Genomic DNA, 16249 nt, shown 5'->3' with positions numbered 1-16249 from the left:
CCTCTGAAGAAATAAGTAAACTTACAGAAAAAAATCAATCCAAATGCTAAGGCTGCATTCCAGAGCATTAACTCCAAATCTCTGGGGGCAGTATTGTGGGACTTCAGCGAAAACCCACAAGGGTGATTCCAGCAGGATGCCAAGACTGAGAACCATCACTGTGTGAGTTCTGGTGCCCAATAAACCCAGTGGTCAGGAGAGGTGGAACCCTGAGTAACTGAATGATAAAAACATCATTTATCCAGTTTCCTACGTGTGAAAATCTTCACACAGAACAGCAGAGGCCCATGAATCAATACAACTAAAAAAAAAAAAATTTTTTTTTAAAAATCAGCCTTTTGAGAGGTGATTGGCTGGATGGCCCAAATCCACAGTCTCACCCAACTAGAACTTTGAATTCACCAAAAGCTTCTAGTAGAAGAGAAAAGTGCTTTTTGAAGGAAAATGTAGACCCCATCCTTCTAGAAACAGTATGCCAGAAATTAGGCACTTGAAGTAGAATGGCAAGCAAAATAATCCTATTTACTTATTGACTCTCCTTTAAAAACAAACAAACACCTGCTATTTATTTATTTATTTATTTTTAGTAATTTTCTATAATTTCTTATTTACATTTAATTGTACATATTTGTGGGGTAGAATATGGATTTTCAAAGCTTGCATGTAGTGTGTAATAATCAAATCAAGGACGTCACCAGATTCATCATCTTCAACAAAGAATGCGTTACGATGTGTACCTTCAACTTTTGCCCTATTCATGTTTTTAAAGATAAATATATATGTATTTAGCCATGGTCCTTTTTTCCCGGTTAAGTTTGTGTAAGTTACATGCAAATATGACATAAGCCTGGTGTAGCTGAGTTCCTATAAACAGAAGGGGAGAGAAGCCACAGGTGACTTCCAGCAAAGCCAGCAGACCTTCTTCAGATCTGTTACTTTTTACTTTATTGAGAGATCACTGAATATAGAACTAAAAGACTTTTAAGAAGTCAGACAGGGTTGTCCTTTGCTCTTGGGAAATTCTGTATCCAAACAGATTCTGCAGAAACTTTAAGGGATAAAAATATGTACTTCACAGTTGGACAAGCCTAGAATGAGATTTCCCAAGGTCAAGATGCTAAAAACTGCAAAAAAAAAAAAAATTTTCTGGTTTCAATGAGATGATTATGAGTACACATGAGTTATAAGCTAACTCAGAAGCCCTGCTGCTGGGCAAGTGCCTTTGTATTATACATTCAAGTCATAAATTCCATGCGGGAGCAGCAGTTAGCATAATGGCTATGTCGCTGGACTCTCATGTAGTTGACCGCAGTTCGCGTCCCGGACCCGGTGGCTTAAAACTCACGCCGAGCACGTGTGCGTGTGTGCCCAAGATCCCGAGAGGAGAATGGAGGAGAAGGGATTGCGGCGTGACCATCCCCCCTGGGAGGTGATTTCTTGCTTTCTGTCTCTATGTCTCTCTCTGTCTGTCTGGCGAGCACATGCGCCCTATGACAAAAACTTCTCAAAAAAAAAAAAAGGTCATAAATTCCAGTACATGCTCTTAAAACACTCGTAAGAGACATTCTTAAAAATTAGGCTTATCAACAGAGTGAGCAAATATATATCAATCACTTATTTTTTTTAAAAAAAAAAGCAGGCAAGATATAAGAAAATTATCATCAAGGCAATATTCTAATTGAAAAAAACATGTTGGTTAAAAACCAAATGCTGGAGGCCTGCAGGTGGCATGGTGGTTGGGGCACTGAACTCCCACATGACTGACTCTGGTTTGAGTTCCAGACCTGGTAGCTTTCTCTCTCTCTCTCTCTCTCTCGTCAACTTTAAAAAGTATTAACAACAAATAAAATTAAATCATTATTTTTTAAAAAAATGCTGAGCTTAATTTATGACAAATGTTCTTCAACAGGCAGTCTGTCAATAAATAGGCCAAGATTTTTCAATAACGTAGCAGAGTGATCATCGCACAAATATTTTAAAGATAAAACCCTCTAAAGTAACTTTGAATTCTCTTAAACATACTTTTAATTAAGTGTTCCTGGTTCTAGGAAAAAAAAAATGGAAAAAGAAAATAAGGGAAGAAAAAGAAAAACAGATAATGGAAATAAACGCTTAGTAATAAGCAGTAAGGGAAGGCTTGCGCCACTGTGAAGACAAAAGTTATGGTTTTGCTCATCTCTGTCTTCTTAATCAGTTGTTTCAAGTTATGCAATATTTTGTAAAGACAACATACAGCATGGTTAAATTAATTACTGAATATATCAGAACACTAATCATTTTATCATTTTATGACCTAAGCATGATACTTTGTTACAGTTTCATGTTTGGAATTAGGACCAGCCCACAGAGAACATTATTAGAAATAGCAATAGCCCAGGACCAGCAGTTGGCTTAATGGCTATGTTGCTGAACTTTCATGTAGTCAACTGTGGTTCGAGTCCCAGACCTGGTGGCTTAAACTCATGCCAGGCAAGTGTGTGTGCGCGCCCAAGATCCCAAGAGGAGAATGGAGGAGAAGGGATTGCGGTGTGGCCATCCTCCCTGGGGGAGGGGGTGTGTGATTTCTCACTTTCTATCCCTGTCTTTCTGGCGAGTGCACGCATCCTATACCAAAAAATAGGTAATAAAAGTGAGTCCATTTTTTGAACTTAGCCTGATAACAACCTTGTTACTGCTCGAGTGCCATTTAATTTGTAAAGCACCTCCTTCTGCTCATGTTGGTTTATGAGGTAGATAGAACACAGGCTGTCTGCATTTTCTCAATGAGGAAATGGAAATACATAGAGGTTATGACTTCCCTTGGTCCAGGCTTAGCAAACTATAGCCTACAGATTAGACATACACATAGCCTGGGTGGTATTTTTTAGATAGCCCATGATTTAAGAATGGAATTTTTTTTCTATTCATGGTATAGTACATGTGTGTGCATAAGAGACAGAGAAAGTGAGTGCCACAATCCCCTCCTCCAGTCTTCCAGCCCACAGGATCCTGGCCATATGTGCACATGCCCAGCAAACGTTCAGGCCAACCAGGACTCAAACCACAGTCTACACGTGCTTCCAGCTCCACAGTCCAGTAGGGCTGGGCCAGCAATGTCCTGCATTTTGTTAGTACAGTTTATCAATGAGCCACACACTGCCTACTGCCACTTTCTGCACCATGACAGCAGAGCCAAGCAGTTGCAACAGAGACCATTTAGCCCAAAAGCCAAAAATAGTTACTCTTTGGCTTTTTATAGAAAAAAAAAGTTTGCTGATTTCTGATGTAGGCCCATGGGAGAACCATGAGCAGAGCCCAGATTTGGGAAAGCCAATCCAGTGCTCTTTCCACTGAAACTTCTGCCTCTCCTTGAGCCATTGCAGTGTACAGCTCATCCCAGGCATCTGTTTGAAGGATGAGAGAAAGCTCTGGGAACATGAATCTAGACACTTAAAGTAGAAAGGAAGAAGGCATTGAGAATGGAGCCAGACGCAGCAGTGGGGAGACGGACGTGTAACTGACTTGCTCCCTATTTTTGCAGGTTGTGGATGGAGAGGAATCCTGACCTAGGAGGGGCCATACTCAGGGTCTTACCCATACTTAATTTAGGTCAAGATCTATATAGAGCTTTTCAATTTAGATTAAATTTGGGACACAGAGTTGATACTGGAATGGGTTAAGACTTAGGGATGTTGGAACAGAGTGAATGTGTGGAACAGACATAATCTTGGGGGGTCAGAGAGCAGATCTATTGGGTTCAATACTGTCTCACCAAAATTCATGTCTATCCAAGTTACCTGAGAGTGTAACCGTATTGGGAAACTGGGTCTTTATAGATGTAATCTTTCTGGCGAGTGCACGCATCCTATACCAAAAAATAGGTAATAAAAGTGAGTCCATTTTTTGAACTTAGCCTGATAACAACCTTGTTACTGCTCGAGTGCCATTTAATTTGTAAAGCACCTCCTTCTGCTCATGTTGGTTTATGAGGTAGATAGAACACAGGCTGTCTGCATTTTCTCAATGAGGAAATGGAAATACATAGAGGTTATGACTTCCCTTGGTCCAGGCTTAGCAAACTATAGCCTACAGATTAGACATACACATAGCCTGGGTGGTATTTTTTAGATAGCCCATGATTTAAGAATGGAATTTTTTTTCTATTCATGGTATAGTACATGTGTGTGCATAAGAGACAGAGAAAGTGAGTGCCACAATCCCCTCCTCCAGTCTTCCAGCCCACAGGATCCTGGCCATATGTGCACATGCCCAGCAAACGTTCAGGCCAACCAGGACTCAAACCACAGTCTACACGTGCTTCCAGCTCCACAGTCCAGTAGGGCTGGGCCAGCAATGTCCTGCATTTTGTTAGTACAGTTTATCAATGAGCCACACACTGCCTACTGCCACTTTCTGCACCATGACAGCAGAGCCAAGCAGTTGCAACAGAGACCATTTAGCCCAAAAGCCAAAAATAGTTACTCTTTGGCTTTTTATAGAAAAAAAAAGTTTGCTGATTTCTGATGTAGGCCCATGGGAGAACCATGAGCAGAGCCCAGATTTGGGAAAGCCAATCCAGTGCTCTTTCCACTGAAACTTCTGCCTCTCCTTGAGCCATTGCAGTGTACAGCTCATCCCAGGCATCTGTTTGAAGGATGAGAGAAAGCTCTGGGAACATGAATCTAGACACTTAAAGTAGAAAGGAAGAAGGCATTGAGAATGGAGCCAGACGCAGCAGTGGGGAGACGGACGTGTAACTGACTTGCTCCCTATTTTTGCAGGTTGTGGATGGAGAGGAATCCTGACCTAGGAGGGGCCATACTCAGGGTCTTACCCATACTTAATTTAGGTCAAGATCTATATAGAGCTTTTCAATTTAGATTAAATTTGGGACACAGAGTTGATACTGGAATGGGTTAAGACTTAGGGATGTTGGAACAGAGTGAATGTGTGGAACAGACATAATCTTGGGGGGTCAGAGAGCAGATCTATTGGGTTCAATACTGTCTCACCAAAATTCATGTCTATCCAAGTTACCTGAGAGTGTAACCGTATTGGGAAACTGGGTCTTTATAGATGTAATCAAGTTAAGATGAGGTCATACTGGATTAGGGTAGGCCTTGATTCAATAACTGGTGTCCTTACAAGAAGAAGGAAATTTAGACACAGACACAGAGGGCAATGCCATATGAACACATAGGGACAAGGCCACTTGAAAACAGAGGCAGAGACGGGAGTGATGTATCTCTAGGCCAAAGGATGCCAAGGATGTCTAGCAACCATCAGGAGCTAAAATGGACTCTCTCAGAGCCAATACTAATCAACCTTGATTTTTGGTTTTTAGCAACCAGAATCATTAAAAATTAAAATTAAAATTAAAAAATCTGTTTTAAGCCAGCCACTGAGGTTATAGCAGCCCTAGACAAACTAATGCAAATTAGCAGGCAAATGGATATGGCGTATGAAAAAAATCATCAAGACCAAGAAAAAAGAAGTGGTAGAATGTCAAATCCCCTACGACTTCTTAGTTTAGAATGTAAACTCAGGGTACCCTAGAAGACCATGAAGGAAAACAAAACAAAAACCCAGCGGCCTCAATTACTAAGTCTGACCTGGTTTTACAAAGGCATGTTGCCAAGGCAAGTAGAACAGGCTTACTCGTGAGCTTTTTCCCCCATAGCTCTGTTTACAAATCCATCCCAAATTCCAGTTTCACCCAGTCACTCTGCCATGACTGGTAAACAAAGAACATATTACAACAGAGGAAAACAGATCAACTGAAATCACCACAAGGACATTCTGGCCATGCCTCCTTGAAATAGTTTTAAATCTCCAGAAAGCCCAATTTTTAGAATACATTACAGGATAAGTAAAAAAGAATTGTATGCTCTCCCACCCCCTGCCCTCCCCCCAAAAAGATGATGCATATACTCAAATGCAGTGTGGAACGGAGTCATGACAATCGCTTGTAGAAGCTCCCAGTGGCTCAGTATGTACCCCCCTCATGTCACTAGTCATCAGATAGAATACGGACTAGTTTGCTCCACACTCTTCAGTATAACACTGTTGTAGGCAAGGCATACCCCCTCATTCTTCAAGACCGCAAGGAAATGATGATAAACACATGAAGTTGAAGAGGTAATGTAACAGCGAGTGCAAACTTTGGTATACACTGTGTTTTCCCATAGACTTCAGTCACTGAAGAGTTAAAAAAAAAGTTGCTTGCTTTGAAACCCTTCAATGATCAGATATGTGAAACCTATGTACATGAGAGTAAGTGCTACAAGTTCATAATAAGATTGTTTTGCAGGGGTTGGGTTCTTACTAAAGCCCATGCAATTCTGTCCATTTTGGCAGCTGAATTCCTTTACAATAGATCCACAAGGATCCATCTGACATGGGTCTTCTCTTTATTCTTCATGTCATATTGAAATTTGGTATTAACTATTTTAAATCAACTTGAATTTCTAATCTAGACTTTTAATGAACTCAGACTATTGTTTTCCTATGGGTACACTTTCCAATACACCATATAAAATTTTATTAGCTGTCTCCTCTTCCTTTTATTTCCTTCTGGTCTCTAACAGATTTGTGTTTTTGATAATCATTGGTGATAGAAAAGCAAATGTTAGCCTGACACCACCACTTTCTAAGAGCACATTGCTAGCTGGGATATAAGCAATGGTCTCATAAACGATCACTTAGTTCTCAAGTAGGGTGAGCTCCCAGCATAAATACACCAAACCCACTGGTTGCTCTGAGTAGTCTGTAGTACGTTAGTGAAACTATTTATTGAGACTGGGAGTTCTTGAAAAGCTGACCACTGTAAACCCAATGTCTCCACTATTCCAATGAAGTAAGTAACTGGGTCTCTTAGCTGAAGGAGAACACATCTGTCTTCCCTTCCTCAGAGCCTGAAATAACAATCTAAATGACTTCCAGATTGCAGAATCCCTGCACACAGAGTAGTATCACACTATCAAAGTGACAGATGTCATGCAGAAACAAGGCCACAGGACTAAGTTCCTTATATTCTGATCAAGTATTTCTACCCTGAAGTTTGAGCTCAAGATCTCCTTCTGACATATGACCAAAGCACCCAGTAAATCTTTTTGTCCAAAGACATATATGCCAACCCGAGTGGGAAGACAGATATTTGTAAATAGAACAAATGCCCTTTAAGCACTGTACCTTATTGTGATCACACACATACTGTATCCTTAGGGTGTCCATGGCTCTAATCATGGCTTGCATGGCAGTGAATATGTTTTGGTAAACCAGCTTCGTGAACCCCTTCCTGTCTTCATCGCTGTAACCAGACCCATGGATGATTCTCATTTGCTTGATAAAGGTGCTTTTCCCACTTTCACCAGTTCCTGTAAAACAAAAATAAGTGGAAAAACACGTCAGCAGATACCAAAAGGAATACTCTGAGAAAGAAAGGCCATCTCGGTAGATCAGTTTATTTCACAATGAATAGTTTGATGGGGACTGGCTTGGTAGCACACCAGTACTGTTCTGTTCAGCAATGCTGGATCCACATGGAAGATCATGGATTCTGCTTCCTAGTTGACCTCTCCACACTGGACGCATGTACCCATGATCCTGGCTGTCTGGAAAGGTAGAAGGGTGAAGGACTGCATCATGAGACCCTGCTGAAAATGTGTCTGTGTGTGTGCATGTGAGCACTTCACTCTCATAAAACCAACCAATCAGCCAACCCACGTTGGGGCTGCAGCCAGTGTGGTAAAGGCACTGGACTCCCACATGGCCAACCTTGGTTCGAGTCCCAGACCTTGTGGCTTGTTTTCTTGCTTTTCCTTTCTCTCTGCTCCTCTGGTCAAATTAAAGAGCAATAACAAATGGAATGAGATAATTCTTAAAACAAAAACAGGTTGATGAGATAGACTTGCAAAGGGTCTGCTGAACACTTACCCAGTTTTAGGCTACACTGTGGTACCATCCTAAACTTCCCCACATCCCTTGTCCTAAGTCCTTGAAACAACAGGCGACTGTGTCTGAAAGTCCTAAGCATTAAAGGGTTTTTCACTGCGGACACAGCAGCAGCAGCTGCTTCAGAGTGCAAGGGGCTCCGAGCAGCAGAAACAGTTGGAGAAGAGAAGAGGCTAAGTAATCCTCCAACTCCCTCTTTTCAGATATGTGAATACACTCAACACTTGTACAATGAAACGCCGTTTTCCCAGTCACGCCAACTGTGTACATGCTGGTTTCTCTTCATGTTCTAGTGCATAGTTCAGAAAGTCCTTAAAACTCACAACACTAATCTGCACATGGCAGCCAAGGAAACTTGCACAAAGTTAAACCATTCCAACTGCTCTCAAATGTGTATAGGTGCCAAGAGAAAATATATATGAAATATTAGGTTGTCAGGAAAGTCATGGTGTATTGTTATGCTTTTCTATGTAAAAAGGCATTATGGCTTTCCTGATGACCCAATACAATGCAAAGCCTTTACATTAACATTGGATTGAGACATTGCTTGAAAAAGTAGTGAAAGCTGCAGTATAAGTGATAGAGATTTCTACATTAGAATTAAAATATTTTCTATTTTCTGTGATAAAGATAACTTACTATATAAGATCCTATCACCTCATTATTCTATATTCATGGCTCATTTCCTTTTTTTAAGAGAGATTTTTGCTATAGGGAGCATGTGCTCACTGAAGAGAGATAGAAAGCCAGAAATCACCCCCTAGGGGGATAGCCATGCTGCAATCACTTCTCCTTTTTCCTCTTGGGATCTTCGGTACACGCACACACATGTCCTGAGTTTCAAGCCTCCTGGTCCAGGATTTGAATCACGATTGGCCATGTGGAAGCCCAGTGACATAACTATTATGCCATCAGCTGGTCCCTATGGTTCAGTTCCAAATCTAAGTATTGGTTCAAAAATTAATTTTATTTCTTTCTTCCATGAGTGTGTGAGAGAGCTAGAGAGCTAGCCCCTCCCATAGGGTGTTTATGCAGTGACCTATTCCAAGCCTCAGTCATCCTCAGATTTCCACGCACACAGGTGCCCAGCATACTCGGGGAGGCCTCCAGATGTGAACCCAGAATTCTCCTGTGGTTCAACCTCACAGAGTGTCACGTGTTGCCACTGTGCTATCATCCAACCCCTAAGAATTTTATTGATAGTCCAGGTTGCTATGCCCATAGAAGAGCCAACTTTCTTCACATTGAAATGATTGAGCAACTATCTCAGCACTAAAATGACTCAAGAAAAGTTGTACATTTTAAATGGATGCACTGTAGGTTGTGAACGACATCTCAATGAAGAGGTTTCCCCAAAAAAGTGAAGTTCTTTTCACTCTGCATTTCTGTTAAAAGAACACAAGCCACGTGAAAAATCTTAATTAAAATAACATATTTACTGATTTTGGTATAGTGGAGGCAAAAATTATGCAACAGGAAATGATTTATTAATTATAAATCTCTTTATTATTATCATCTGCATCTGGTTGCCCTCACAGAACATTCAGGCTGTGCAATTTTAGTGAAATGCGATTGTCTTTGATACTTTGCCACTTTTGATACTTTTATACCTTTAGTCATATAAAAAGTCATAGTCGTACACATCACTTTTGGCATTTTCGTTATGGAGACATGTTTGTCGGGGTAGGAAGATGGGACACCTGGGTAACAGCTAGTTCACTTGATTTGGACTGGAACACTTGCTTTAGCCAGGCCCTGCAAATACCAGGGTGGACTCTGTTGCAAGGCCCTCATTGAGATAAAACTCTTAGTATTTCATAAGATTCTTCCGTATAAGAAAAAAAGTTCCTTCAGATTGAACTTCTCCAAACACAAACCTGCTTTTCTGTCTCCCCATCTTAAGCTCAAAACCTCAATGACTTTCCATTCTGCTCAGGAAGGAAGACAAAACTCTTTTTTTTAAAAAATTTTTTATTAGGTTTTTACCATATGGCATGTGTACTCACTGGAGAGAGAAACAGAGAGAGACAGTGAGAAATCACTCCATCACTCCCAAGGGGGAGGACCACACTGCAATCCCTTCTCCTCCATTTTATCTCAGGATTTTGGGCATGCATATACATATGCCTGGCATGATTTTTAAGCTGCTCGGTCTGGGACTCAAACAGCGGTTGGCCACATGGGAGTCCAGCCCCTTAACCAACACACCAACTGCTGACCCCAAAACAAAAACTCTTTAAGGTGGCCACGAAGCCCTGTGGTCTGGCTGTTCTCATCTTCACCAGCCTTTTTTTTTTTTTTCTTTAAATTAATTAAATTATTTCACATTCATTCACTGAACATCATCACCGCATACAAAATGTGATTTCCCATCCAGAATACACTGTATGGTGGCTTAGTCATACATGTTATCAACAGATAATTTTCCATTTCTTGTTTCATTCATATGTGTGTGTGTGTGTATATATATATATATTCACACACCTCCACCTCTGCCATTTCCCACCCTCCTCCCACACTATCTCTGGTATCTGCAGTTGCTTTCCACTCCTTTTTTTTAATACCCCATTTTATTGCTTAACAAACTACCTTAATTGATTTAGCTACTTTGAACAGCAAGTTCAGCTGATATACACATGTCTATGAACAAATGTTTGACCTTAGGCATGAAGCTGTGAGTAGGAGGAATGTACTATAAGACAGCACCTAGCTCAGGCTATGCAGCTTACTGGCCCGGGTGTCTTCCTACCGCAGTGTCTGCCGCCCTCCGCCTCCCGCCACACTGGCCCTCCTTCAGCCCTGCCCTTCTTGCTGCCTTTGCATGCACTGCTCTTCCTGGAATGGTCTTTCCTCCTCCTGCTTGTCTTTGCTCTAGGCCTTGCTTGGCCTTGCTGGTGAGGTCAAGTCCCCATACTCGCCCAACTCAGGGCCATGAATTCCCCTCAGTGGTGTGTGTCCCAGCTGCACTTATGTGATATTCTATTTACCACATATCCCATACGGGGACATTAAGAGCCCTGTTTGAGTTTGCTCACACTGTCTTGCCTGGTGCCTGGTATAATGCCCAACGCTTGGTGCATGCTGAATAAGCCTTTTATTTACTTATTTTAAACACTGTGGTAAAATACACCTACCATAAAATTTACCATCTGAGCTACGTTAAGTGTACAGTTCAGTAGTGTTTGATGAGGTTCATAAGAAAACAGGCAAGTAAGGGTTAATAAAAAGGGCCTAAGATGAGTCTTTCTTAAGGAAATAAGTAAATTTGCTCAGGTTAAGGGTGCAAATAAGTTTTTGAGAGAGACCTCTCTGGCTCCACCATCACCTGAGGCTGATAGATGCTGCATTCCTGAGAAAAGACCAGCATCCCACTGCCCCTACCCCGACCAAGGCTGCAGGGTTTATCCTTACCCTCCCTCTACAGCTGAGACCGTGAAAAGAAGACCCTCTCCACCTGTGAGGCACAGGATGCTCCTGACACTCTCGCCCACCCATCCCCCCACCCATCCCAGTCTGTCCTCAGTAAGTTCTTTAACTCATGCACGGCCCTACTGCCCCGCTGCATTCAGTCTCCAGGTTTTTCTGTCTGCAAAATTAAACTCCAAACCCATTGAACAATGCCCACCCCCCACCATTGTGCTTTCTGTCGGAGTCTGATTACCCTCTTGACAGCTCATAAGTGGGATCACGTATGTGTCTTTCGGGCACTGGCTTTTACTCAGCAGAACATCCTCAAGGCTCACCTATGCTGTAGCATGTGTTAGAATTCCCTTCCTTCTTTTTTTTTTTTTTCTCTTTTTTTTGGGAGAAGCTTTTTGCTATAGCGTGCATGTGCTCACCAGAAAGACAGAGAGAGACAGAGAGACAGAAAGAGAGAAATCACCCCCAGGGAGGATGGCCACACTGCAATCCCTACTCCTCCATTTTCCTCTCAGGATCTTCGTCACACATGCACACATACCCAGCATGAGTTTAAGCCACCGGATCTGAGACTCGAACCCGAACTGTGGTTCCAGTCCAGCCACATAGCCATTATGCCAACTGCTGGTCCCAGAATTCCTTTCCCTCTTAAGGCTGAATAATAAGTGGCATCTTCAAAAAGCTTATGCATATCATGAGTAAACTACAGGTAGATTTCAAAATTTTCACACCAAAATAAATTTGTTCTTTAATTCCATTTTGTCCATAAACTTTATGAAGTCCTTTTGTATTTCAAAATGCTTTGGACATGATAGTAATAAACAATTCATCAATCCCAACTACCCGCCTGCACTGCCCACACCATGGGCAAACAGGACATGCCATCCTGTCTTCATCACCAAGCATGCAGTGTAGGTTGGCATTGATTCTACCACAGAGCCAAAGCAAGCTGCCAGGTCTGGGTCTCAAACTACAGTGGACCATGTGCGAGTCCAGCAACCTTAACTACAATGCCACCTGCCAGCCTCAGTAAACCAGTAAAGGTGGTTTACTGGAAGTCTTATCTTTTCTGTGACCCTTCCCAGTGACTAACCCAGTCTCAGTAATGGCCAAATAACAGAGGGGTTGCTGTGTGTCAGGTACTCTATCTTGACTCACGCTTTAATCCTCACAACCACCCGATGAAGTGTGTACTAGTATCACCATCTTTGTTTTTCAGAGGAGAACCTTGGTACTCAGAGTAGTCAGGCAATCCCTGCCAGCTCACATAATTAGCAAGAGAAGGATGGGGAGTTACTCAGATTCTAATGGCAGCCTCTGCCATCAGAGGAGAAAGTCTGGGTCTGGACTGAAGGAAAGGACTTGGTTATGCCACTCTGACCGGACTGCTATGAAGTTCACAGTCACCACTGACCCCAAAACCCAGCGACACACTCACTGCCTTGCAGGCACTGCAGGGGCCCTGGGAGTGGAAGCAGTGTCCCGTACCTGGCTTTGACCTCCAGAGACAGGAAAGGTGGGTTCTGTCTTCCCATCTCAGAGACAAGGAAACTGGCCGTGGGTCAGGGAAAAGCCAAGGCTGAGTGCAACTGCAGAGGTGAGGCTAGAAGCCAGGCCACCACTGACTGGACACTCCAGGTTCTTCACAAATAACACTCGTCCCCTCCCCCGGGAATTGCACTTCCCCGTTCTTCTCCTCCTCCCCTCAACAGTGAGGCCTGCCTCCCTTGGAACTCTGAAAATGCCTGTGGATATCTTAGTAGCCGCACAGCCCTGACTGCTCATTTGCAGATAATGGCTCCTTATGTCCTTGGTTGGTGAAAAGGCCCGGGATTTGTGAATTTGAAGACCACAGGCAACACGCCTGCTGTACAGCCAGCACTCAAAGACTTGTTAAAGGAAGGAATGAACGGAGCAAACACAAGGCCATGGTTTTCCCTGGCAGGTCTCATACCATGGACGGCCTCAGAAGGAGCTAGGAACTGTACCAGGCTAACCGGTGAGACCAAGGCCCCCATGATGACTCCTGGCTGCCCAGACTACAGGACAAGAGCATCTGTGGGGAGACTCTGCTCTGCCTGAAACAAAGTCCCAGATCAGATGAAATCTCCCCTCCCACAGAACCCTGGGGGCCCCTCATCCCCTCATGACTCCATCCTGAACACTTTCTTCTAGTCTGCAAAGCGGGGCTAACCCCTGGTCCAGTGCTAAATTATCCCAAGTAAGCATTTCGTATTACTACATTTTACACAGAAAGAAGCTGCTATGAGTGCAGAGATGACATGACCACCTCTAGACATGCTGTGATTTGGGCCTAGAAGCCAGAAAAATCACTCATGACACAGCCCAAAGTTCTATACCAAGAACCAGGAGAGAGGACCTTTTTGATTAACATTCATTTACAAGAAATTAAAGTCAAGAAGTTTACCAGTCCCAAACACAAAAATTTTTTCAGAATTATTTAACTTTATGTGTTACAATTTTTTATTTTTTAATTCGGCCAGAAAGAGAGAAAAAAGGGAAAGTGATAAAGCAAACTACCAGATCAGGGACTCAAACCATGGCTGGCCATTTGGGAATCTACCACCTTGCCACCATGCCACCTGTTGACCCCACACAAACTTTTTTTTTTTTAAAGAACTTTTTTGTTGGGACCAGCAGTTAGTGTAATGGCTACTCCCATGTAGTCGACCGGGATCTTGGGCATGCACGCACAAATGCCCGGCGTGAATTTAAGCTACCAGGTCTGGGACTCGAACCATGGTTGACTACATGGGAATCCAGCGACAGAGCCATCAAGGGAAACCAAGCAACTTAGCCATTACGCCAACTGCTGGTCCCTAAAGAATTATTTTTATTTAACTTTATTTATTGTAACCACAGAGGGACAGAGAGAGAGAAGGGAGGGGGGGAGTGAGAAAGCAAGATACCAGGTCTGGGTCTCAAACTGCAGTTGAACATGTGGGAGTCCTGTACCCTTAGCCACCATGTCGCCTGCCAGCCCCAAACAAACATTTTTTTAAAGACACTGAATTTTGCTTTTGGACTTGGAAATTTCAAAAAGAAAATGTTTGAAGTGATTTTAAAGATTAACTAAAAAGAAGATGTAAATGTATTCAATAAATATCAATATTTAAAAATATTTTTCAAGTTTAAAAAATATATTTCTCCCATGGGACCAGCAGTTAGCATAATGGCTATGTCGCTGGACTCCCACGTAGTCGACCATGGTTCGTGTCCCGGACCCAGTGGCTTGAAACTCACGCCGGGTCTGTGTGCGTGCGTGCCCAAGATCCTGAGAGGAGAATGGAGGAGAAGGGATATATATATATATATATATGTAATTTCTTTCATGAGGAAGAAAGACACAGAGTGAGAGATAGAGAGACAGCACCTGCAACAGCGTCTTGCTGCTGCACTCCATGCTCAGTTCCAGCCAGCTCCAGATCATGGGCACCCACATATCTTGTGTACTCAGGGAGGTCTCAGGTCATAAACCCAGAACTTCCCTATGTGGGTCAGCTTCGCAGAGCATATGTTTTACCGCTGCGCCATTGTCCAGCTCCACCCATTTTTCGATTTTAAATCGTGCTTGTTTAAAGAATAAAAAACCGATGCAACGTTCTGGGGATGCTGGAGTTAAAGGGGAGACTGTGTTTTGGTTCCCAGATTCAACCTGTGCATACTGAGCACACTGGCATGTCTGTGATGCCAGCTGGCTGGGGAGGTTGGGGGGCAGCAGGATTGTGGCATGAGATGCTGTTGAAGGTGCGTGTCTCTCTCTCTCTCTTCTTTTCCTTCTCTCTCTGATGAAATAAACAAACTTTAAAACAAATGTAGGGCAAAATAGGACAGGCTAATGGCAAAGAAGAGAGGTTGAAAGACAACACCAAGAGCAGAGTTAGAGAGACTCAAGAGACTCAGCGGAGGGTCCTCTCACTGTCATTTAAACTTCAACACAACCCAGTTAGTTTCTTCTTTGTCCAGAGAGAAACTGAAAATCAGAAAGAGTAAATCAGTTGTCCAAGGTCACTCAGCTTGGAAGTGTTGGAGCCTGGATCTAAATCCTGGTCTACAGTAGCACTGGCCCTTCCCACGATAACACCATGGCCTACTTTGACACGGGCATTTCCACAAATAAGTGGCACCTCGCACTCTTCCTCCTGGCTTACTCACGGTCTTTCCCTGGTGCTGAGAGCCCTCACTTGGGACTTAACCTTGCAGCCTGTAGAGCTCTGCTCTGAAACGGGTCCAGGGCAGGCGGGGGAACAGCTGGGAGGTACAGGTATCATTTTGCTATGGTGGCAGCTGGGATGAAGAGCACAGGCAGGCTCAGTAAAAGCCAAGGTCTCAGCTGAGTTTTCTCAGCTGTTCTAGGAAGAAACACCCAAACACTGAGTAAACAACTATCCATTTATTCAGGGAAAGAAAAAGTGAAGTCCAAAGTTTTAGAATGAGTTTTAGAATGTAAATAAATCACTGATGATAGGGGGGGAATGAGTGTCTTAGTTTTTACATTCTACCTCCTCCATATGAGAATGTGCAGTTGCATCGTAGCACAGGTCCAGTCTGCTTTGTAATATAATAAAAGGAATAAGACCAGCAAGGTTCTAACTAAAAACATCTTGCCTATTCCCAGAGATCTTGGTCCCACATTTTGGAAAACAATACACACATATTATCCTCTTTATGCAAAATGTTCATCCTGAAATGAGCTCCTCCCCCCTGCCCCTTTCCTGCTAAAGGTTTCTGAAATCCTACCCATAAACCTCATCCACATACAAACAACTGAGCTGAAACTCATGGAACTGAAAAAGGGACAAAAAAGATCAAAACATTAAAATGTATATATATATATATATATATATACACACACACACACACACATATATATATG

At 42.7% G+C, this 16249-nt stretch overlaps 1 protein-coding gene across 1 annotated transcript in view; it reads right to left on the bottom strand.

The window, feature by feature from the left end:
* The window catches only part of GNA14 (G protein subunit alpha 14), a 233922-nt gene that overhangs the window by 98428 nt on the left and 119245 nt on the right, over nt 1–16249 (bottom strand). Inside the window, exon 2 of the mRNA XM_006145488.2 lies at nt 7171–7355. Within this exon, the coding sequence (XP_006145550.1) occupies nt 7171–7355 (185 nt within the window). The remainder of the gene's footprint in view (nt 1–7170; nt 7356–16249) is intronic.

The sequence above is a fragment of the Tupaia chinensis genome, unplaced genomic scaffold (assembly GCF_000334495.1).
Source record: "Tupaia chinensis unplaced genomic scaffold, TupChi_1.0 Scaffold000147_1, whole genome shotgun sequence".
Taxonomy (NCBI): Eukaryota; Metazoa; Chordata; class Mammalia; order Scandentia; family Tupaiidae; genus Tupaia; species Tupaia belangeri.
This window is presented reverse-complemented; position numbering and strand designations above follow the sequence as displayed.